The 26,285-nt window shown below is 38.8% G+C and overlaps 1 protein-coding gene across 9 annotated transcripts in view; it reads right to left on the bottom strand.

The window, feature by feature from the left end:
• Positions 1-26,285, bottom strand: part of LOC126059477 (graves disease carrier protein) — a 281,521-nt gene that overhangs the window by 31,952 nt on the left and 223,284 nt on the right. For 8 of the 9 annotated variants that reach the window (XM_049855148.1, XM_049855150.1, XM_049855147.1 and 5 more), the window contains 4 exons: positions 13,356-13,538; positions 12,302-12,485; positions 3,574-3,719; positions 2,353-2,484 (listed from right to left, as the gene is read on the bottom strand). In XM_049855148.1, the coding sequence (XP_049711105.1) occupies positions 2,353-2,484; positions 3,574-3,719; positions 12,302-12,485; positions 13,356-13,538 (645 nt within the window). Of the gene's footprint in view, positions 1-2,352; positions 2,485-3,573; positions 3,720-12,301; positions 12,486-13,355; positions 13,539-16,197; positions 17,329-26,285 lie in introns of those variants that run through there. The other variant, XM_049855152.1, reaches the window with a different exon arrangement.

The following is a 26,285-nucleotide window of genomic DNA, read 5'->3' as shown; positions in this document are numbered from 1 at the left end:
AAGCCAAATAGCATTAAATGTCTACCCGGGATTTAAATATATAGCACAAATCCATACAATGGACACAGGCCCAGTCCATATATCATAGTAACACAGAGAAAAAGATATTAAAGTATTGAGTGAAAAAAGTTAGGACCTCCAAAATATTTGCAAATTGATTATTTTATAAAATATATACATGCAAAAATTAGAAGATATTATTAAAAGTAGAATTTTCTATTCATTAGATAAGGAGCCCTGTTGGTGCAATGCTTAAGCACTCAGCTGCTAACCAAAAGGTTAGCATCTGAACCCAAGCAGTTGCTTCGCAGGAGACAGACCCAGTAACTCAGCTCCTGTAAAGATTACAGTGTAGAAATCCCCATAAGGCAGCTCTACTGTCACATGGGCTCACTACGAGTTGGGATCAACTCTACAGCACCCAACAACAACATTCACTAGATTCTTTTTTGTCTTGGAAAGATACTCAGCACCACGATTTATTAAATAAGCCAACAAAAAGGCCAGTTGTAATAACTGAATCTTAAAAAAGTTTTGATTCAGTAGATAACCTAGATAACTGGGATCTTCTAAACACTGAACACTTACGCTCACCAAAAGAGTAAAAAGAGAACCTACAGACTAGGAAAACAATTTTGGCTATGACAAATCCAACAAAGGTCTAATCTCTAAAATCTACAAGAAAATCCAATACCTCCACAACAAAAAGACAAATAATCCAATTAAGAAACAGGCAAAGGCAATGAACAGACACTTCACCAAAGAAGACAGTCAGGCGGCTAACAGACTCATGAGGAAATCCTCCCAATCACTAGCCATTAAAATGGCTATTAGAGAAATGCAAATCAAAACCACAACGAGATACCATCTCACCCCAGCATTACAGCACAAATCAAAAAAAACAGGAAATAACAATTGTTGGACAGGCTGCAGGGAGATCGGAATTCTTATGGACTGCCGGTAGGAATGCAAAATGGTGCAACCGTTTTGGAAAACGATGTGGCACTTCTTTAGAAAGCTAGAAATAGAAGTACCATATGATCCAGCAATCCCACTCCTAGAAATATATCCTAGAGAAATGTGTCATCACATGACTAGGTATATGCACACCCATGTTCACTGCAGCATTGTTCACAACAGCAAAAAGATAGAAACAACCTAGATGCCCATTAACAGATGAATGGATAAATGAACTAGGGTACATACACACAATGGAGTATTACACAATGATAAAGAGCAATGATGAAGCTGCAAAGCATCTCACAACATGGATGAATCTGTAGGGCATTATGCTGAGTGAAATGCGTCAATCATGAAAAGACAAATACTGCATGAGACCACTATTAAAAAAACTCATGAAAAGGTTTACACACAAGAAGAAACAATCTTTGTTGCGGGGGTGGTGCAAAAACACAAAATTGACAATAGATGAGTGGTAACTCTGGTGAAGGGTAAGACAGCACACAATACTGAGGAAGGCAGCACAACTTATACAAGGTAAGGTTACGGAAGCTCCAAAGAAAACATCCAAACTCCCTAAGGGACTGAATTGCTGGGCTGCGGGCTGTGGGGACCAAGCTCTTAGGGAACACCTAGCTCAACTGGCATAACTTAGTTTATAAAGAAAATGTTCTACATTCTACTTTGGTGAGTAGCATTTAGAGTCTTAAAAGCCTCTGAGCGGCCACCTAAGATACACCACTGGTCTCACCCCTTTGGGGGCACCAGAGAACAAAGAAAACCAAAGACGCAAGGGAAAGATTAGTCCAAAGGTCTAATGAACTACAATTACCACAGCCTCCACCAGACTGCATCCAGTACAACTAGATGGTGCCTGGCTACTACCACTGACTGCTCTGAAAGGGATCAAAATAGAGGGTCCTGGACAGAGCTGGAGAAAATGCAGAACAAAATCCCAACTCACAAAAAGAGACCGGACTTAGTGGCCTGAGAGATACTAGAGAAAACCCGAGGGTATGGCCCCGGAACACCCTTTTAGCTCAGTAATGAAGTCACTCCTGAGGTTCACCCTTCAGTCAAAGATTAGACAGGCCCATAAAACAAAATGAGACTAAAGGGGCACACCAGCCCAGGAACAAGGGCTAGAAGACAGGAGGGGACAGGAAAGCTGGTAGTAGGAAACCCAAGGTAGAGAAGGTGGAGTGTTGATGTATCATACAGTTGGTGACCAATGTCACAAAACAATGTATACTGTTTAATGAGAAGCTAGTTTGTTCTGTAAACCTTCATCTAAAGTACAATGACTAAAAAAAAAAAAGCTTTGATTCAATATACAGAATAGAATCCTAGTCTAAAACAATAAACACTGTACAAACATAAGGGGATTCTTACAATGAGAGCTGCATCTGAGGGAAATCAGCTGATGTATCCTTACGCATGAAATCTCCAGCCCATTTAGAAAATGAAGGAAGATACTCCTCTACTTCTTGTTTTATTTCATCCTGAGTCAGATTTAAGCGGTACCTGCCAAAAGAAGACATTCAGTATAGGAAAAAAAAAATCCAAATAACAGTAATAACACACCACATTTCAGATTACTTGCTCCAATTCCTACTGTCTCACATCTCAACTAAGATCAGTCTACAGGAACGTTTAACTTCTGTCAAAAACCAGCAGTGACTAGCAGAATCTAGTCTCAGTTTCTCAGGGTGCCCATATGGTCAAAACTATTGCATAATACTACTAAAACATTATTTGCATTTTCACTTTTTCACTCGTGAGTGTGCAGTGGAGTTTTCTGCAGCTACAGGGCATCTGATACAGCAATATATTAACTGTAGAAACAGGTACAAGGCTCCAGCTGTCTTGTATTAAGTTTAATGCTTTTAAAAAGCTGCAAAAATATAAAACAAGGAAACTCATCCCACTCATTTTTTTCAAAAATTGTTATTTTTCATAAAAATATTATGTCTGTTAACATGTAATGGATTATTAGTTATTTTTAAATGAATTAATAAACACTCTAATAACCTGTATAAACAGATACTCTTCAGGTTACTCGAATATTTTAGGGTTAAAGGGTCCTGGGACCAAAAATTTTGAGAACTGCTGCTCTAAGCTGCTTCTTCAAAGTTGTTTTCTCCCAGCTCCGTCTTCGTGATTACAATTCCCAACCTTAATAACTACCGTAGGGCGTTAGAAGCACATCAGTTAGAGCATCGGATTACACCTGGGTTTGAATCTTGACTCTATCCTTACTAGATGGGTGACTTTGGGCAATTCACTGTTAATTTGACCCTCAGGTTCCTGAACTATAAGATGGAGAGGATAACAGCCTCAGAGTTAGTTTAAGAATTAAATAAAATAATGTCTATAAAACACTTGGCTTCTGGTAGGAAATTCAGTAAGGTCTGGTGATCATAATAGCAAATACTTACACAGTGCTGACTATAGGCCAAGTGAAGCCCTATGGGGCAGTTCTAATCTGTCCTACAGAGTCACCGGGAGTCAGAATTGACTCAACAGCAACGGGGTAATAGCCAAACACCTTGCAGATTCCAGAAAAAGAAGTTATATAATAAAACTGTACCTGTAAATCTTCTAACTACTTACATTTCCTTCAGGTGCCTTATTTCTTGAACAGTTTGAAAAGCAAGTTCTTGTAACTTTTCTGGGGCAAAGCTATCACTTATTGCTTTTTGAAATACTTCGTGGAGAACTGTACCGATGAGCATTTGGCGTGTGGCAAGGTCTGAGCTCTATCAAAAAAGAAAAAAATCATATAAAAGGATTTGATCACATATTTATTACCTGGCCTAATAAACCACTATAACCAAAGTACAGTAATAGGACAAATGCTTAAATAAACAACGCTCATTTCTGGTGGGTGGGATTATAGGTGACTTTTACTTTCGTCTACACTGAATTACTTTAATTATTTTACCAGTAAGAGTTATTTTAAAAATAATAGCTCCATTTTTTAAAACAATGAAGACTGAACATTTCCACATATTCTCAAATATTTAATATTTTTAAAATACTGTTCTTTAATTTCACCCAAAAGGAAAGTCAACCAAGGCAGAGCTCATGAACTCATGTGAGTAAAAGATTTTATTAAAATATAAAATTTAAACTCACAGCAGAGATTTTTCACAAGAAAGATCTTTCCACTAAAAAAGGAATATTACTTCACTTTCCAACTAACTCTTTTACTAACCTAGGCCTCTCCCTTGAAGCTATCAAAAAAAATCAGTAACATCCACAAAAAGCTCCATCAGGAATTTTAAAATATAAATTACATACCTGACAAATGTACTATTTTTCCAGGTTCTCTGTGAGTCTAAAACTATTTCAAAATAAAGTTGTAAAAAATAATATTCAGATTTAATATCACCAAATTGTACTGTACACAAAAATGGTTAACATAGGAATCATTTTGTAACATGTATCTCACCATAGTAATATTTTAATTATTCAGCTCTGCTTTCTAACTTTCTAACTTCTAAAAGAAAAGTTGATTCCTTCCGCTCCACAATTGGAGCAAAAAAATTAGTAAAATCCACAGAAAAACAAATAAGTGACAACTAAAACAATTTGAAAATCTGTTTCAGTATTAACTTTTTTCCTTCTTACTCAACTATATTTTTAGTTTTCTATACATACATAGATTGTGTAACAATAACAATAAAAAGGGAGGAGGGGGCAGTAACTTTTAAGAAATAACCCAGGCTCTTCAACAAATAAATGGCACTAAAACAATGGGGATGGGTGGAAGGCAGAAGTGATATAGATTACGAGAAATTTGAGAGATGTATCTGCCAAATGTAACACATTCAACAAACAAATCAACTGAATAAAAAGATATTTTTGAGAAAAGACATTGGAGGAAGGCTGGGTATTAGATTAACTAATAAGTAAATTAATTAACAGCCAAAGTTCAACCCTTATCATCTCTGCATCTCCCTGCATCCCTCACACACCACACTTTGTTAAGTCAAGACATCTAGGGTCTAAGAAGTTCTTGTAGGCTGTAATTAGATTTACTCTCAGTGAGAGCTAATGTAAGTTTAAAGCTGCACTTAAAACTGAACGGAGGAGGCGGGGCCAAGATAGCGGACTAGGTGGACGCTACCACGGATCCCTCTTGCAACAAAGACTCGGAAAAACAAGTGAATCGATCACATACATAACAATCCACGAACTCTGAACAACAAACACAGATTTAGAGACGGAGAACGAACAAATACGGGGAGACAGCGATTGTTTTCAGAGCCAGAAGCCACCGAACCAGCGGATTTTCTGGAAAAACCAGTTTCCAGTGATGGCTCGGAGACAGCAGTCCATATCAAACCACATAAAGAAGCAGACCATGACAGCTTCTACAACCCCCCAAACAAAAGAATCAAAATCTTTCCCAAATGAAGATACAATCCTGGAATTATCAGACACAGAATATAAAAAACTAATTTACAGAATGCTTCAAGACATCACAAAGGAAATAAGGCAAACTGCAGAAAAAGCCAAGGAACACACTGATAAAACTGTTGAAGAACTCAAAAAGATTATTCAAGAACAGAGTGGAAAAATTAATAAGTTGCAAGAATCCATAGAGAGACAGCATGTAGAAATCCAAAAGATTAACAATAAAATTACAGAATTAGACAACGCAATAGGAAGTCAGAGGAGCAGACTCGAGCAATTAGAATGTAGACTGGGACATCTGGAGGACCAGGGAATCCACACCAACATAGCTGAAAAAAAATCAGATAAAAGAATTAAAAAAAATGAAGAAACCCTAAGAATCACGTGGGACTCTATCAAGAAGAATAACTTGCGGGTGATTGGAGTCCCAGAACAGGGAGGGGGGACAGAAAACACAGAGAAAATAGTTGAAGAACTCCTGACACAAAACTTCCCTGACATCATGAAAGACGAAAGGATATCTATCCAAGATGCTCATCGAACCCCATTTAAGATTGATCCAAAAAGAAAAACACCAAGACATATTATCATCAAACTTGCCAAAACCAAAGATAAACAGCAAATTTTAAAAGCAGCCAGGGAGAAAAGAAAGGTTTCCTTCAAGGGAGAATCAATAAGTTCAGACTACTCAGCAGAAACCATGCAGGCAAGAAGGGAATGGGACGACGTATACAGAGCACTGAAGGAGAAAAACTGCCAACCAAGGATCATATATCCAGCAAAACTCTCTCTGAAATATGAAGGAGAAATTAAGATATTTACAGATAAACACAAGTTTAGAGAATTTGCAAAAACCAAACCAAGGCTACAAGAAATGCTAAAGGAGATTGTTTGGTCAGACGACCAATAATATCAGGTACCAGCACAATACAAGGTCACAAAACAGAACGTCCTGATATCAACTCAAATAGGGAAAACACAAAAACAAACAAATTAAGATTAATTCTAAAAAATAAATAAATAAAATAATACACATAACAGGTAATCATGGAAATCAATAGGTAAAAGATCACAATAATCAAAAAGAGGGACTAAATATAGGAGGCACTGAACTGCCAGATGGAGAGTGATACAAGGCGATATAGAACGATACAAGTTAGGTTTCTACTTAGAAAAATAGGGGTAAACAATAAGGTAACCACAAAAAGGAATATCAACTCCATAACTCAAGAAAAAAGCCAAGAAAAACGTAACGACTCAACTAACATAAAGTTAAACATTATGAAAATGAGGATCTCACAATCTACTAAGAAAAACGTCTCAGCACAAAAAAATATGTGGAAAAATGAAATGGCCAACAACACACATGAAAAGGCATCAAAATGACAGCACTAAGAACTTATTTATCTATAATTACGCTGAATGTAAATGGACTAAATGCACCAATAAAGTGACAGAGAGTCACAGACTGGATAAAGAAACACGATCCATCTATATGCTGCCTACAAGAGACACACCTTAGACTTAGAGACACAAACAAACTAAAACTCAAAGGATGGAAAAAAATATATCAAGCAAACAATAAGCAAAAAAGAAGAGGAGTAGCAATATTAATTTCTGACAAAATAGACTTTAGACTTAAATCCACCACAAAGGATAAAGAAGGACACTATATAATGATAAAAGGGACAATTGATCAGGAAGACATAACCATATTAAATATTTATGCACCCAATGACAGGGCTGCAAGATACATAAATCAAATTTTAACAGAATTGAAAAGTGAGATAGACACCTCCACATTTATAGTAGGAGACTTCAACACACCACTTTCGGAGAAGGACAGGACATCCAGTAAGAAGCTCAATAGAGACACGGAAGACATACTTACAACAATCAAACAACTTGACCTCATTGACTTATACAGAACTCTCCACCCAACTGCTGCAAAATATACTTTTTTTTCTAGTGCACATGGAACATTCTCTAGAATAGACCACATATTAGGTCACAAAACAAATCTTTGCAGAGTCCAAAACATTGAAATATTACAAAGCATCTTCTCAGACCACAAGGCAATGAAACTAGAAATCAATAACAGAAAAACTAGGGAAAAGAAATCAAATACTTGGAAAATGAACAATACCCTCCTGAAAAAAGACTGGGTTATAGAAGACATCAAGGAGGGAATAAGGAAATCCATAGAATGCAACGAGAATGAAAATACTTCCTATCAAAACCTCTGGGACACAGCAAAAGCAGTGCTCAGAGGCCAATTTATATCGATAAATGCACACATACAAAAAGAAGAAAGAGCCAAAAGCAGAGAACTGTCCCGACAAATTGAACAAATAGAAAGTGAGCAACAAAAGAACCCATCAGGCACCAGAAGAAAACAAATAATAAAAATTAGAGCTGAACTAAATGAATTAGAGAACAGAAAAACAATTGAAAGAATTAACAAAGCCAAAAGCTGGTTCTTTGAAAAAATTAACAAAATTGATAAACCATTGGCTAGACTGACTAAAGAAAAACAGGAAAGGAAACAAATAACCCGAATAAGAAACGAGAAGGACCACATCACAACAGAGCCAAATGAAATTAAAAGAATCATTTCAGATTACTACGAAAAATTGTACTCTAACAAATTTGAAAACCTAGAACAAATGGATAAATTCTTGGAAAAACACTACCTACCTAAACTAACACATTCGGAAGTAGAAAAACTAAATAGACCCATAACAAAAAAAGAGATTGAAACGGTAATCAAAAAACTTCCAACAAAAAAAAGTCCTGGCCCGGACGGCTTCACTGCAGAGTTCTACCAAACCTTCAGAGAAGACTTAACACCACTACTACTGAAGGTATTTCAAAGCATAGAAAAAGACGGAATACTACCCAACTCATTCTATGAAGCTACCATCTCCCTGATACCAAAACCAGGTAAAGACATTACAAAAAAAGAAAATTATAGACCTATATCCCTCATGAACATAGATGCAAAAATCCTCAACAAAATTCTAGCCAATAGAATCCAACAACACATCAAAAAAATAATTCACCCTGATCAAGTGGGATTTATACCAGGTATGCAAGGCTGGTTTAATATCAGAAAAACCATTAATGTAATCCATCACATAAATAAAACAAAAGATAAAAACCACATGATCTTATCAATAGATGCAGAAAAGGCATTTGACAAAGTCCAACACCCATTTATGATAAAAACTCTTACCAAAATAGGAACTGAAGGAAAATTCCTCAACATACTAAAGGGCATCTATGCAAAGCCAACAGCCAATATCACTCTAAATGGAGAGAACCTGAAAGCATTTCCCTTGAGAACGGGAACCAGACAAGGATGCCCTTTATCACCGCTCTTATTCAACATCGTACTTGAAGTCCTAGCCAGGGCAATTAGGCTAGACAAAGAAACAAAGGGTATCCGGATTGGCAAAGAGGAAGTAAAGTTATCACTATTTGCAGATGACATGATCTTATACACAGAAAACCCTAAGGAATCCTCCAGAAAACTACTGAAACTAATAGAAGAGTTTGGCAGAGTCTCAGGTTATAAAATAAACATACAAAAATCACTTGGATTCCTCTACATCAACAAAAAGAACACCGAAGAGGAAATAACCAAATCAATACCATTCACAGTAGCCCCCAAGAAGATAAAATACTTAGGAATAAATCTTACCAAGGATGTAAAAGACCTGTACAAAGAAAACTACAAAGCTCTACTACAAGAAATTCAAAAAGACATACTTAAGTGGAAAACATACCCTGCTCATGGATAGGAAGACTTAACATAGTAAAAATGTCTATTCTACCAAAAGCCGTCTATACATATAACACACTTCCGATCCAAATTCCAATGTCATATTTTAAGGGGATAGAGAAACAAATCACCAATTTCATATGGAAGGGAAAGAAGCCCCGGATAAGCAAAGCATTACTGAAAAAGAAGAAGAAAGTGGGAGGCCTCACTCTACCTGATTTCAGAACCTATTATACAGTTACAGTAGTCAAAACAGCCTGGTACTGGTACAACAACAGGCACATAGACCAACGGAACAGAATCGAGAACCCAGATATAAATCCATCCATGTATGAGCAGCTGATATTTGACAAAGGACCAGTGTCAGTTAATTGGGGAAAAGATAGTCTTTTTAACAAATGGTGCTGGCATAACTGGATATCTATTTGCAAAAAAATGAAACAGGACCCATACCTCACACCATGCACAAAAACTAACTTCAAGTGGATCAAAGACCTAAACATAAAGACTAAAACGATAAAGATCATGGAAGAAAAATAGGGACAACCCTAGGAGCCCTAATACAAGGCATAAACAGAATACAAAACATTACCAAAAATGACAAAGAGAAACCAGATTACTGGGAGCTCCTAAAAATCAAACACCTATGCTCATCTAAAGACTTCACCAAAAGAGTAAAAAGACCACCTACAGACTGGGAAAGAATTTTCAGCTATGACATCTCCGACCAGCGCCTGATCTCTAAAATCTACATGATTCTGTCAAAACTCAACCACAAAACGACAAACAACACAATCAAGAAGTGGGCAAAGGATATGAACACACTTTTCACTAAAGAAGATATTCAGGCAGCCAACAGATACATGAGAAAATGCTCTCGATCATTAGACATTAGAGAAATGCAAATTAAAACTATGATGAGATTCCATCTCACACCAACAAGGCTGGCATTAATCCAAAAAACACAAAATAATAAATGTTGGAGAGGCTGCGGAGAGATTGGAACTCTTATACACTGCTGGTGGGAATGTAAAATGGTACAACCACTTTGGAAATTTATCTGGCGTTTTCTTAAAGAGTTAGAAATAGAACTACCATACAACCCAGAAATCCCACTCCTCGGAATATACCCTAGAGATACAACAGCCTTCACACAAACAGATATATGCACACCCAGGTTTATGGCAGCTCTGTTTACAATAGCAAAAAGCTGGAAGCAACCAAGGTGTCCGTCAACGGATGAATGGGTAAATAAATTGTGGTATATTCACACAATGGAATACTACGCATCGATAAAGAACAGTGACAAATCTCTGAAACATTTCATAACATGGAGGAATCTGGAAGGCATTATGCTGAGCGAAATGAGTCAGAGGCAAAAGGACAAATATTGTATAAGACCACTATTATAAGATCTGGAGAAATAGAAAAAACTGAGAAGAACACATACTTTTGTGGTTACGAAGGGGGGAGGGAGGGAGGGAGGGAGGGAGGGAGAGGGTTTTTTATTGATTAATCAGTAGATAAGAACTGCTTTGGGTGAAGGGAAAGACAACACTCAATACATGGAAGGTCAGCCCAATTGGACTGGACTAAAAGCAAAGAGGTTTCCGGGATAAAATGAATGCTTCAAAGGTCAGCGGAGCAAGGGCGGGGGTCTGGGGAACATGGTTTGAGGGGACTTCTAAGTCAATAGGCAAAATAATTCTATTATGAAAACATTCTGCATCCCACTTTGAAATGTGGCATCTGGGGTCCTAAATGCTAACAAGCGGCCATCTAAGATGCATTAATTGGTCTCAACCCACCCGGAGCAAAGGAAAATGAAGAACACCAAGGTCACACGACAACTAAGAACCCAAGAGACAGAAAGGGCCACATGAACCAGAGACCTACATCATCCTGAGACCAGAAGAACTAGTTGGTGCCTGGCCACAATCGATGACTGCCCTGACAGGGAGCACAACAGAGAACTCCTGAGGGAGCAGGAGATCAGTGGATGCAGACCCCAAATTCTCATAAAAAGACCAGACTTAACGGTCTGACTGAGACTAGAGGAATCCCGGCGGCCATGCTCCCCAGACCTTCTGTTGGCACAGGACAGGAACCATCCCCGAAGACAACTCATCAGACATGAAAGGGACTGGTCAGTGGCGGGGAGAGAGATGCTGATGAAGAGTAAGCTAATTAAATCAGGTGGACACTGGAGAGTGTGTTGGCAACTCTTGACTGGAGGGGGGATGGGAAGATAGAGAGAGAGGGAAGATGGCAAAATTGGCACGAAACGAAAGACTGAAAGGGCTGACTCAATAGGGGGAGAACAAGTGGGAGAAGGGAGTAAGATGTATGTAAACTTACATGTGACAGACTGATTGGATTTGTAAATGTTCACTTGAAGCTTAATAAAAGTTAATTAAAAAAAAAAAAACTGAATGGACTGGGAAACAGGAATAGTCATTAGTAAGCCCCTTTGTAGCTGACTTTCAAATGACAATAAAATCAAATGGCAAGAATTACTGTTTTGGGTATGACAAAGATAATCTTGTTGCATATGACAAAGATATCGTATTTACGTTTTTAAAAAGTCCTTAGCGCTTAGAGCCCGCAGCTATCATCTGTGATACGGTATAAGGTCTGAGAAAGCACAATCTTGGTTACTGAAGCTCAGTGTTAGGTACATAGGGTTCATTATGATAAGCTCTTTGTATACGTTTGAAATGTTTCATAATTTTTTAAAAGAGACTTATATATTTATTTTTTATTGTGAAGCCAAGTTTAGAACTGCCCCGATGCATAAAATAAAAAGTCATCGCTTAAATTAACTTTCACATGGTTAGAATTATTGTTCTAAGCTGAAAAAGACCGAAAGGACTCAAGAACCTACTGCTAAGTCCCAACACTGCCACCTAGTAGGTAATGTGACTTCGGGTAAGCCACTTAACCTCTCTGAGCCTAATTTTCCTCATCTGTAAAATGGGATTGATTAATACCATCTACCTCGCAGGATTGTTGAGTGGATAAAACGAAGAGCTAAATGTAACAGTGCTCTGTAAACTTCAAGATCCTATATAAAATGTAACAGTGCTCTGTAAACTTCAAAATCCTATATCAAGATTAACTGTTAATATTATTTACCCTAAAAGTTTCACTTAGAACAGCTCTTCTCATACATCGAATACTATTGGCTACACTTGTGCCGGAAATCAGCATGTCTGGATAGAGAATCAGATATCCCAAATCTCTGTCAATTATCCAAGTATCAGATGCACAGTCTCCTTCCAAATGAATGATGTCCCCTGGCTCTACCGGGACACAGCACCTGTAAATGGAGTAAAAGAATAGACATATAATTTAGGTTCCTACATTTAAATATATTACGGAGGCCTTAAAAATAAGAGAATATTTTACCTAAAGAAAAAATTATTTCTAAATTTCTGGGTCTTTTTAAAAAATTCAATACCAGGATGCACTCTTCTGAATCAACTCTTAGTCACTCTACCCTTTTCTACCTTTGAAATACATCTGAGAATACTCAAGGGTTTCCCTTAAATCCCAAAGAAGAAAATGCTTAGTGCTAGCAATAGCTATTGCAAGAGCTGTCAGAGCGTCAACAGTGTAACGTACGGTTCCAACTATATACTGGGCTGTTTTAATAATTAATTTTCTCATTCTTAAGACTTATACCATATGTACAGCTTTATAAGTCTCGAGGCATAACGCCAAACCCAACATAAACAAAATAAAATCACATTTACCTAGTTCAAGCCACCCAATTTCAGCTTAGATAAAGGGCTAAAGACAGACCCTGTCATCTCTGCATCTCCCTGTATCCCTCACATACCACACTATGGTTTAAGTTGAGGCATCTAGGGTCTAAGAATTTTTTTTAGGCTGTAATTAAATTTGCTCTTTGTGAGAACTAACGTAAGTTTTAAGCTGCATTCTTAAAAGAGAATGTACTGCAAAATCAGAATAGTCACTGATAAGCCCCTTTGTACTTGACTTTCAAATGACAATAAAAACCAAACGGTTTTGAAATAAAAGGCTTGAGATGCTGGGATAACAGGTGCAATTTTCATGTGGAATGAATCTATTCCCTTTATTAATAAGTAAATTATTGCAATGTGATGGATTTTAAGATGGTACCCTTAAGACTGCAAACCAGTGCTCAAAGTCACACAGAAATTACCAGTCATTCCTAAGGATGCACAGTTCTTTATGTTCCAGTGATGGGGAGGTAGTGATGATTAGATGTTTTTCATGGCTTCCCTCTTCATTCTGTACAGTCTTGACAGCTAAAACCAGGTACCGGTTATCCACTCCTCGGCTCAGAACAGTTTTAGGAAAGGAAACTTTCATTTTCTTCTGAAATCTAAAGCATACACACACAAAACTATTTCACCACAACACAAAATAAGAAGCCACACTACCATTACTGAATGTTTTGATCAAGAACTCAATGGATCCTGATCCCATGGAGAAAAAATATGGAAAAGAATTTCAAATTCCAATGGAATTCAGACCTACTGGACCCATGGAGACTGGAGGAACCCCTGAATCTATTACCCTGAGAAAATCAACTGAAACTATTCCCTGAAGTCATCTTTAAACCAAGCAACAGTTTAGCTCAATGAGCAAAAAATGTTTACCTTGAGGATTGCGCTATCTTAAGGACTTAGCTATATGAGATCAAATTGACAACTGTAAGCGTAAAGCATAGATGAGAAGTTTAGGGGGCAGTGAGTCTAAGTTAATGGGGGCGAAATAAATAGGGTAGAGAGGGCAAGAATGATGACATAACATGAAGAATATAACCAACGTCACTGAACTGTACATGTAGAAATTGTTGAAAGGATGTATGTTTTGCTGTGTATATAGTTTCACCAAAAATAAAAAAAATAAGAAGTCACCCAAATCAACATTCTACTTTTCTAGATGTGTTTCTTCTAGAAAGTTTATCACAATGACCTTTAGGTAAAATTAAGAGAGGAAAGGCATAGAATTCCAATTTATAAAAATCTCTGAGAAGCAATGCCATTTACAATATGCCATTTATGATATGGGGTTTTCCAAATATAAGCTCCGTAAGGAGTCCTGTGGGACATTCATCATTGTGAGGATTAAGGATAAACGAAAAAATATTAAACAACAAATTCCAACCACCGGTGCAAACCTTCCCAAAGTACAAGTAAAAGGAGATATCTTGGACACTGCCCTTTCCGTAGATGAAAGAGAGGAATGTGGGTAAGTCACTAGGTATTCTATTGTTAGCCACAGAATTACAGAAATCTTTAAATTAGGACCTTACTTAGAAATCACCTGATCCAACCTACTGTTTAATGCAGGAAAACTTTCTATAAAATCTCCCCTGGGGATCAACTAGCCCCTGATTTGTAAATAAAGAAAGCTTAATACTTGTCAAGTAGCTCATTCCATTATTACCTGTCAGAAATTTCTTATTTATAATGGGCAAGTCAACTTCGCAATACTTTGTTCCATTGGCCTTAGCCTTCTGGAACTATGCAAAACACATGAAATCTCTTCTCTACAAAACAGCTCTTCTCCCATTTTAAGTTATCAATCAAGTCCCTCTTAAGTCTTTACTGTTTGCAGAAAGTCTATCAGTGATGGTCCCAACTGAGACTCCAAAGTCATAATCTCTCCAATTATAACACCAAATGCCTTTCACTTTACATTATCTTTCACAGCTTGTGAGCAGCCATCTGTTGGTTCCAACCCACTTGGAGCAAAGTAGAATGAAGAACACCAAAGACACAAGGAAAATATTAGCTCAAGAGACAGAAGGGCCACAAAAACCTAAGACTCCATCAGTCTGAGACCAGAAGAACTAGATGGTGCCTGGCTACCATCAATAACTGCCCTGACAAGGAACACAACGGAGAGTCTCTGACAATGGAGAACGGTGTGGAGCAGAAGTCAAAATCACTTAAAAAGACGTGACTTAATGGTCTAAGACTGGAGGAACCTCCAAAGCCACGGTCCCCAGACACTCTGTTAACCCAGAACTAAAGCCATTCCCAAAGCCCACTTTTCAGACAAAGATTAGATTGGACTAGAAAACATAAAATAATACTCCTGCAGAGAGTGCTTCTTAGTTTAAGAAGATACACGAGACCAAACTGGCGGCTCCTGTATGGAGGCAGGATAAGAAGGCAGGAAGGGACAGGAACTGATTGAATGGACACAAGAAACCCAGGGTGGAAAGAGGGGAGTGTGCTGTCACGTTACATGGATTTCAACTAATATCACGTAACATTACACGCATAAATTTTTGTATGAAAAATTAACTTGAGCTGTAAACTTTCACCTAAAGCATATATATATATATATATATATCTTTGACATCCAACACTAGGTTCTGTATGGTGTAACCTCCACACTCAACTACCCGATCTTGCATTAGGCCATGAACCGCCCAAGATCAGCTGTGTTGCCTTAAGGATCTCCCAAGAAGTACTGCGGGATCAAAACCCAAAAGCAAATGTCCCTCAGCAATATTAGCATTGTCATAACTGCTGGAAATAATTCCGCATCATGATAGTGGGTCGGATGTCCCTGCTCATTCACACTGTGCTGAGGGTTCCGCCTTGGGATAGGTTTCTCCAACTAAACTTCGAGAAACGCATCAGGCAGTTGCAATTTGCTCTCATGAAGACACTTAAGATGGGAGAGAAAAAAACAAAAACGCGTTGCCGTTGAGTCGATTTCGACTCATAGCGACCCTACACATCAAGGTGGCCGAGACTCCCCAAAATTGGGAAAGAGGGAAAATCAAGGAAAAGAATGAACTGCTGGGCCAGAGTGTCTTTAGGTTATGGCCCGAGTGTGGCCCTAAAGGACACCTGGGAAGGGGGCCCCAGCTCTGGAGGCTCGTCGGGGTCCCCCAGCACCTGCGGCAACCGCCGGGTCGCTCCATCAGCCACCCCCAGTCCGCAAAAGCGTGCGGTGAGGCACCTCCCGCCCTTTCTTTTAAATCTCCCGCTTCCAGGCCCTCCACCGGTTCCGCTCACATCTCCGCCGATCGCGCAGCCTCCTCCCCGAAACTCTCCTCCATCAGGAGCTCCAGTTCGTTCAGCTGCTCCATCTCGAGCGCGGGGACTGCAAACTGTCGCCAGGGCCAGTCGGGGAGTGGGAGCTGCCCAGACTAGACAAAAGAGCGCGCGCCGAGCCCAGCCGTGCGCATGCGCACAGCCACCGCGAGGCGGCGGGGCCCAGGGCACTTGCGCAGAAGCGCGTATTCGCTGGCCTGAGCGTTCCGCGTGGAGCGCATCGCCTGGGCTGTGGAGGCTTTTTAAACCCCTTCTTCGCCTTTGCTTTAGGGAGTCTTCCTATTCAGACCCCAGCTAAACGTCCCTCTCTTCCTTCTTTACACTCCAACCCGTGCCCAGCATCCACCCTTGGTTTGAACAAGCCATTTGCGGTTGCCCAAACTCAGGAATCCCTCTTTGGCCTTAAGAACTTTACATTCTCTCAGAAACAACCTCTCATTTTTTCTGGAAAACATATCGAGAACATAGAAATTGTCAGATGGAACTCCACCGTGCCACCACTAAATGTACAAACCTATCAATTTCTGCATCCATGTTATATAACCAAAAAAAAAAAACCAAACCCACTGCCGTCGAGTCGAATTCGACTCATAGCGACCCTATAGAACAGAGTAGAACTGCCCCATAGAGTTTCCAAGGAGCACCTAGAGGATTCGAACTGCTGACCTCTTGGTTAGCAGCCGTAACACTTAACCGCTACGCCACCAGCGTTTCTAAGTTACATACCCACTTTTAAAACAAGGGACAAAGTGTTCCTCCTATCAATAGGCAATCCCTCCAGGTATACTCAGGATCCCATGGCCTCCAGCATTATTGTTTCTTCAGTTATTCCCTCCTTTTCTTGTCTGTGTCACTGATCCCTTACTATTGAATTGTTGCCTTCTTTGTAACACGACCTAGTATCTCCCATCTTTGAAAGCTTTGAAGGGACTTGCCCAGCCTTCTCTTGGCCAAACTCCAGAGCAAAATTTAAAGAATTGTCTTCAAGTCACTCTCTAATTTCAATTCCTGTTCCCTTACATTTTGCTTTTAATTTTATCAAATAAAAAATCTCTTTTGTAGACAATAACAAATTTTTTAAATACACTACAGAATATTTTAAATATATAGAAAAGTATAAAAAATAATACAATGATCACCTCATAAACCTATCACTCAACTTAAAATTAATCCTTATCAAAAACTGTCTTTCACAGAAATTAAAGAAGATCTAAATAAAGGAAAGACAACCCTGTGTCCACAGATTGGAAGACATAATCTTATTAAGACAATATTTCCTGAAGTGATAGATTCAATACAATCCCTATCAAAAATCCCAATTTTTTGTCTTTTTTTTTTTTTTTTTTCAGAAATGGAAAAACCAATTCTAACTAGCCGAAACAATCTTGAAAAAGAATAAAGATGGAGGAGTCACACTTCCCAATTTCAAAACTTACTTCCAAGGTACGGTAACCAGAAGAGTGAAGTACTGGCATAAGAATACACATCTAGATCAGTGAAATGGAAGTAAAAGTCCACAAATAAATCCTCATATCTATGGTCAACTGATTTTCAACAAGGGTGTCAAGACTATTCAATAGGGAAAGAACAGTCTCTTCAATAAATGGTGCTCGGAAAACTGGATAGCCACATGCAAAAAAATGAAGCTGGACTCTTACCTTATACCACATATAAAAATTAACTCAAAATAGAACAACAACCCAAATTTCAAAACTACAACTATAAAACTTTCAGAAGAAAATATATGGGTAAATCTTCATGATCTCTGATGTGGAAATGGTATCTTAAATATAACACCAAAAGAACTGGATACAAAAGAAATGATGAATTTGACTTCATAAAAGTGAAAACTTGCGTTCATCAAAGGACATTATCAAGACAGTAAAAAGATAACTCACTTGCAAATCATATATCTGGGAAGGGCTTAGTATACAGAATATATAAAGAACTCCTACAAATAAAGACAAACAACCCAATTAAAAATTGAACAAAAGAAAGAGACAAAAAACAAACTGGACTTCAAAATCAAAAACTTTTGTGCATCAAAGCACTGTATCCACAAAGTGAAGAGAGAGCCTAAAGAATAGGAGAAAATGCTTGGGAACCAAATATATAAAGAATTACAACTCAACAACAAAAAGACAAATAACCCAGTCAAAAAATGGGCAAAGGATAGTAGTCAAAACAGCCTGGTACTGGTACAACAACAGATACATGGACCAATGGAACAGAATCGAGAAAAAAAAATCCAGACATAAATCCAACCACATATGAGCAGTTGATATTTGACAAAGGCACCAAAACAGTTAAATGGGGAAAAGACAGTCTTTTTAACAAATGGTGCTGGCATAACTGGATATCCATCTGCAAAAAAATGAAACAAGACCCATACCTCACTCCATGCACAAAAACTAACTCAAAATGGATCAAAGATCTAAATATAAAATCTAAAACTATAAAGATCATGGAAAAAAAAATAGGGACAATGTTAGGAGCCCTAATACACAGCATAAACAGTATACAAAACATTATAAGGAATACAGAAGAAAAACTAGATAACTGGGAGCTCCTAAAAATCAAACACTTATGCTCATCCAAAGACTTCACCAAAAGAGTAAAAAGACTACCTACAGACTGGGAAAAAGTTTTTAGCTATGACATTTCTGATCAGTGCCTGATCTCTAAAATCTACATGATACCTCAAAAACTCAACTGCAAAAAGACAACCCAATTTAAAAATGGGCAAAAGATATGAATAGACACTTCACTAAAGAAGATATTCAGGTTGCTAACAGATATATGAGGAAATGTTCACAGTCATTAGCCATTAGAGAAATGCAGATCAAAACTACAATGAGATTTCATCTCACTCCAACAAGGCTAGCATTAATCCAAAAAACACAAAATAATAAATGTTGGAGAGGCTGTGGAGACACTGAAACACTTCTACACTGCTGGTGGGAATGTCAAATGGTACAACCACTTTGGAAATTGATTTGGCGCTTCCTTAAAAAGTTAGAAATAGAGCTACCACACAATCCAGCAATCCCACTCCTTGGAATATATCCTAGAGAAATAAGAGCCTTTACATGAACAGATATATGCACACCCATGTTCTTTGCAGCACTGTTTACAATAGCAAAAAGATGGAAGCCACCAAGGTGCGCATCAACGGATGAATGGATAAATAAATTATGGTATATTCACACAATGGAATACCACGCATCGATAAACAACAGTGAGGAATCTGTGAAACATTTCATAACATGGAGGAACCTGGAAGGCATTATGCTGAGTGAAATTAGTCAGTTGCAAAAGGACAAGTATTGTATAAGACCACTATTATAAGAACTTGAGAAATAGTTTAAATTGAGAGGAAAACATTCTTTTGTGGTTATAAGAGGGGGGAGGGAGGAAGGGTGAGAGAGGGGTATTCGCTAATTAGATAAGTAGATAAGAACTACTTTAGGTGAAGGGAAAGACAGCACACAATACAGGGGAGGTCAGCACAATTGGACTAAACCAAAAGCAAAGAAGTTTCCTGAATAAACTAAATGCTTCGAAGACCAGCATAGCAGGGGCAGGGGTCTGGGGACCATGGTTTCAGGGGACATCTAAGTCAATTGGCATAATCAAATCTATTAACAAAACATTCTGCATCCCACTTTGAAGAGTGGCGTCTGGGGTCTTAAACGCTAACAAGCAGCCATCTAAGATGCATCAATTTGTCTCAGCCCCCCTGGATCAAAGGAGAATGAAGAACACCAAGGACACAAGGCGATTATGAGCCCAAGAGACAGAAAGGGCCACATGAACCAGTGACTACGTCATCCTGAGACCAGAAGAACTAGATGGTGCCCGGCTACAACCAATGACTGCCCTGACAGGGAACACAACAGAGAACCCCTGAGGGAGCAGGAGAGCAGTGGGATGCAGACTCCAAATTCTCATAAGACCAGACTTAATGGTCTGACTGAGACTGGAAGGACCCCAGTGGCCATGGCCCCCAGACCTTCTGTTGCCCCAGGACAGGAAACATTCCCGAAGCCAACTCTTCAGACATGGATTGGGCTGGACAATGGGTTGGAGAGGGATGCTGGTGAGGAGTGAGCTTCTTGGATCAGGTGGACACTTGAGACTAGGTTGGTATCTGCTGCCTGGAGGGGAGATGAGAGGGTGGAGGGGGTTAGAAGCTGGCAAAAAAGACATGAAAAGAGAGAGTGGAGGGAGAGAGTAGGCTGTCTCATTAGGGGGAGAGTAATTGGGAGTGTGTAGCAAGGTGTGTATGGGTTTTTGTGTGAGAGACTGACTTGATTTGTAAACTTTCACTTAAAGCACAATAAAAATTATTTTAAAAAATGGGCAAAGGATTTGAATAGACAGTTCACTAAAGAAGATATACCAATGGCCAATAGCATGCAAAAAGATGCTCAACATCATCAGCTATTAAACCAAACCAAACTTGTTGCTGTTCAGTAGATTCCGACTCATAGCTACCAAATAGGACAGAGTAGAACTGCCCCATAGGGTTTCCAAGGCTATGATCGTTATGGAAGCAGAGTGCCACATCTTTCTCCTTTGAGTGGCTCAAAGAGCCAACCTTTCTGTTAGAAGCCTCCTTGTAACCACCGTACAACCAGGCCCCGGTGATTACTCTTTAGGGAAATGCAAATCAAAACCACAATGAGATAACACTTCACCCCCACTAGAATGGCTATTACCAGAAAAACAGAAAACAAGTGTTTCAAGCATACAGAAGAGCTGGAACCCTCATCTGTTGCTGGTAAGACTGTAAAATGGTACAGCCACTGTGGAAAAGTTTGGTCATTCCTCAAAAAGTTAAACATAGATTACCATATAACCCAGCAATTATACTCCTAAGCAGATGTGCAAAAGACTTGAAAACAGGGACTTAAAACAGGTACTTGTACACCAATGTTCAGTGCAGCATTATTCACAATAGCAAAAAGGTGGAAACAACACAAGTGTCCATCAACAGATGAATGGATAAACAAAATATGGTCTGTCCATACGCTGGAATATTAATCAGGCATAAAGAGAAAGGAAATTCTGATAACATGCTACAACACGGGTGAACCTTGAAAACATTAATGCTGAATGAAATAATTCAGACACAAAAGGGCAAATATAATCCCATTTATAGGAAATATCTAAAATAGGCAACTTTATATAGACAGAGAGTAGATTAGAGGTTACCACGGGCTGGAAGGAAGGGGAAATGACAAGGTGTTGCTTAAGGGGCACTGGGTTTCTGTTAAGGGTGAAGAAAAAAAATTTTGGAAATGGGTAGTACTGGTGTTGCGCAATGCACTAAACATGAATTGTACATGTGGAAATGGTTCAGATAGAAAATGTTTTGTTACATATAATTTACCACAATAAATTTTTTTTCTTTAAATAAACAATGGCCAATTTTACAGGCAATTTCATAGAGACACAAAGTAGATCAGAGGTTACCAGGGACTGGGAGAATGAGGAATTATTGCTTAATGAGTACAGAGTTTCTGTTTGGAGTAATAAAAGATTTTTGGGAATAGTGGTGATGGTTGCACAATATTGTGAATGTACTTAATGCAATTAATGTAATTAATAAATGTAACTAATGCTATTGAACCGTACACTTAAAAACAGTCAAAATGGCAAATTTTTGCTACATATGTTGTTGTTAGGTGCCATCGAGTCGGTTCTGACTCATAGAAACCCCATGTAAAACAGAATGAAACAGTGTGAGGCCTGCGCCATCCTCATACTTGTTATGCTTGAGCCCATTGTTGGCAGCCACCGTGCAATCCATCTCTTGAGGGATTTCCTCTTTTTTGATGACCCTTTACTTCACCAAGCATGATGTCCTTCTCCAGGGAATGGTCCCTCTTAATAACATGTCCAAAATATGTGCGAACAAGTCGTGCCATCCTTGCTTCTAAGGAGATTCCAGCTGTACTTCTTCCAAGATAGACTTGTTCATTCTTCTGGCAGTCCAAGGAATATTCAATATTCTTTGCCAACACCATAATTCAAAAGCATCAATTCTTCTTTGGTCTTCCTTATTCATTACCCAGCTTTCACATGCATATGAGGCAATTGAAAACTATGCCTTAGGTCAGGCGCACCTTAGCCCTCAAAGTGACATCTTTGCTTTTGAACACTTTAAAGAGATATTTTGCAGCAGATTTACTCAATGCAATAAACCAAAAAAACCAAACCTGCTGCTGTCCAGTCGATTCCGACTCATAACGACCCTACAGGACAGAGTAGAACTGCCCCATAGAGTTTCCAAGGACCACCTGGTGGATTTGAACTGCTGACCCTTTGGTTAGCAGCCGTAGTACCTAACCACTATGCAACCAGGGTTTCCAAAGTAGATTATAGATTTTGATATTTCACCCTTATTCCAGATGCATCTCTAAAAAATATGAACACTTTCTCTACACAGCCAAGAACCAATCACTTGGGATGCTGTGTTGGAACCTAGCCACCATGTTATGAGGAAGGTGAAATTCCTCTCTATGAAACTCAGGTCCCCAGCCCTCAGCCCTGGCTGAGCTCCTAGCCAATGCCCAGTACTTGCCAGCCATGCAAGTAAGCCATCTTGGAAGAAGATCCAGTAGCCCTGAGTCAAAATCCCCAGCTGATGCTATGTGGAGCAGAGAACAAGCCTTTCCACTAAGACCTGCCCAAACTGCAGATTTGTGAGCTAAGTAAATTATTGTTTTAGGACTACTTTTGCGGGGGGAGGGAGAGCTTTTTACAGAGCAATAGATAACAAATACAGATTTCGTACTTGTGACACCACACTCAATTGGTTTTCCTCCAACCTCACAGGCCCTTCTCAATCTCCTATGCTGTCTCTTCCTCTTCCGCCCAATCGCTAAATGTTGGGAGTTCCTAAGAGTTCAATTCTGGACAAATTTATCTACTAGCTCCCTAGGTTATTTCATCCATTTACATGACTTTAGATACCATCTATATACAGCCAACTCCCAAATTCGTCTTTATGGGCTAGGCTTTTCTTCTAAATACAAGAGAGGCCCAACTGCCTACCTGACATCTACATTTAGATACAATATGAGGTGGTCTCGATTATAACACAGCCCAAAAGAAACTTTTTATCTCCCCCAACAAACCTATTATTCTTCCCACTAACAGCACCACCACGTATGCAGAGGTTAAAGCCAGAAACCCAGAAGTCATCTTGTTTATCCACTTGTCTGTTGACAGACAGTTGAGTTGTTTCAACCTTTTGGCTGTTGTGAATTGGTGTAAAATTATCTGTTTGAGCCCCAGCTTTCAAGTTTTTTAGGTAGATGCCGCAGAGTGGAATTGCTAGGTCATATGATAATTCTATGTTTAATTTTTTTTTTTTTTGAGGAGCTACCAAACTATTTACCACAGCGGCAACACCAATTTACAATCTAACCAACAATGGAAGAAGATTTACAATTAAGTCACATCCTCACCAACACTTGTTACCTGTGTTTCTGAAAATATGCATCCTTTTTTTTTTTTTAGTGAGGGTAAGGAAACCCTGGAGGCATAATGGTTAAGAGCTACGGTTGCTAACCAAAAGACTGGCAGTTCAAATCCACCAGGCGCTCCTTGGAAACCCTATGGGGTAGTTCTACTCTGTCCTATGGGGTTGCTATGAGTCGGAATCGACTCAACGGCAACGGGTTTGGTTTTCTTTTTTTAGTGAGGGTAAAGTAATATCTCACTTTGGTTTTGATTTTTATTTCCCTAATGACTGATGATGTTGAGCATCTTTTGCTGTGCTTATTGGCCATTTATATATCTACTTTGGTGAAATGTGCATTCAAGTCCTTTACTCGTTTTTTTTATTGGGCTGTCTTTTTCTTGAGTTGTAGGAGCTCTTTATATATTCTGGATATCAAACCCTTATGAGATACGGGTAGTCCTAAACTTACAACAGGATTCCGTTCCAACAATTACTCGGTATAAGTTGGTTCTGACATAAGATACTTCATTTTTTTATTGTTGTTGTTTTCATTATTAATGCCTTTTATATCAGTATCTTTATTAATCCCATTTTTATTTGTCTTCGGGGGGTGGAAACATTACATCTGAGAATAATAACATCAACAAATTACTGCAACACTGTTTATAGTACACATTACTAATGATTAAAAAAATGATAAGATATACAAAAAAAGGACAGTCATTAAGTGCAGTCCATCATAACTCGAATACATAGTAAGTCAGGGACTACCTGTACATGGCTCTCAAGCATTTTCTTCCATTCTGTACGTTGTCTCTTCACTTTGTTGATAAAGTAATTGATGCACGAGAGTTTTTAATTCTGACGAAGTTCAATTTATCTATCTTGTCTTTTGTTGCTTGTGGTATTGGTGTCATATCTAAGAACTCACTGTCGAAAACTAGGTCCTGAAGCATTAACCTTATGTTTTGTTCTGAGTTTTAAAATTTTAGTTCTGTGGAAAGGTTTTTGAAGATAAATTCAATTTCTTTGCATATTCACCCAATGGAATACTACACAATGATAAAGAACAACAATGAACCCCTGAAAACATCTCATAACTTAGAGGAATCTGGAAGATATTATACTGAGTGAAATTAATCATGGAAGGACAAATATTGTATGAGATCACTATTATAAAAACTCAAGAAAAGGTTTAAACACAGAAAAAAACATTGATGGTTATGAGGGTGGGGAGGGAGGGAGAGGGGTACTCACTAATTAGATAGTAGACAAGAATTATTTTAGGTGAAGGGAAGGATGACACACAATTACAGGGGACGTCAGCAAACCTGGACTAATCAAAAAGCTAAGAAGTTTCCTGAATACAACCAAACACTTCAAGGGACAGAGTAGCAGGGTTGGGGGTTTGGGGTTCACGGTTTCTGGGGACATCTAGGTCAACTGACATAACAAAGTGTATTAAGAAAACGTCCTGCATCCCACTTTGGTGAATGGCATCTGGGGTCTTCAAAGCTAGCAAGCAGCCATCTAAGATACATTAATTGGTCTCAACCCACCTGGGGCAAAGGAGAATGACGAACACCAAATATACAAGGAAAATATTAGCCCTGAGAAAGAAAGGGCCACATAAACCAGAGAGTCCACCAGCCTGAGACCAGAAGAACTAGATGGTACCCAACTACCACCAGTGACTGCCCTGACAGGAAACACAACAGGGAATCCCTGATGGCGCAGGAGAAAAGTGGGACACAGACCTCAAATTACAGTAAAAAAAGACCAGACTTAATGGTCTGACTGGGACTAGAGGGACCCCAGAGGACATGGCTCCTGGACTCTCTATTAGCCCAAAACTAAAACCATTCCCAAAGCCAAGTCTTCATAGACTGGACTACAAGACAAAATGATACTGGTGAGGAGTGTGCTTCTTGGCTCAAGTAGACACATGAGACTATCTATGTGGGTAGCTCCTGTCTGGAGCTGAGATGAGAAGGGAGAGGGGTACAGGAGCGGGTTAAACGGACACAGGAAATACAGGATGGAGAGAAGGAGTATGCTGTCACATTGCAGGGAGAGCAACTAGGGTCCTATAATAATGTGTGTATGAGTTTTTGTATGAGAAACTGACTTGAACTGTAATCTTTCACTTAAAGCACAATTTAAAAAATTCAATTTCTTTAATAGGCTACTCAAATTTCTGTTTCACCGATGTCAGTTTTGATAAGTTGTGTTTTTTAAGGCATTTGTCCATTTCATCATTCCTGATATTGGTAATCTGTTTTTTCTCATTTTATTTTAGTCTAGGTGGTCTATCCAGGAGGGACCATTCCTTGGAAAGGACATCATGTTTGGTAAAGTAGGCGGTCAGCAAAAAAGTGGAAGGTCCTCAAGCAGATGGATTTACACAATGGCTGCAACAATGGGCTCAAGCGTAACAACAATTGGCAGGATGGCACAGGCCCAGGCAGTGTTTCGTTCTATTGCACATAGGGTCGCTATAAGTTGGAACCAACTTGATGGCACCTAATAACAGCTAGTTTATCAGTTTCGTTGATCTTTACAAAGAATCAGTTTT

This window comes from Elephas maximus, chromosome 16 (assembly GCF_024166365.1).
Source record: "Elephas maximus indicus isolate mEleMax1 chromosome 16, mEleMax1 primary haplotype, whole genome shotgun sequence".
In the NCBI taxonomy this organism is placed as follows: domain Eukaryota; kingdom Metazoa; phylum Chordata; class Mammalia; order Proboscidea; family Elephantidae; genus Elephas; species Elephas maximus.
Note: the sequence above shows the minus strand (reverse complement) of the source record. Positions and strands in the feature narration are given on the sequence as shown.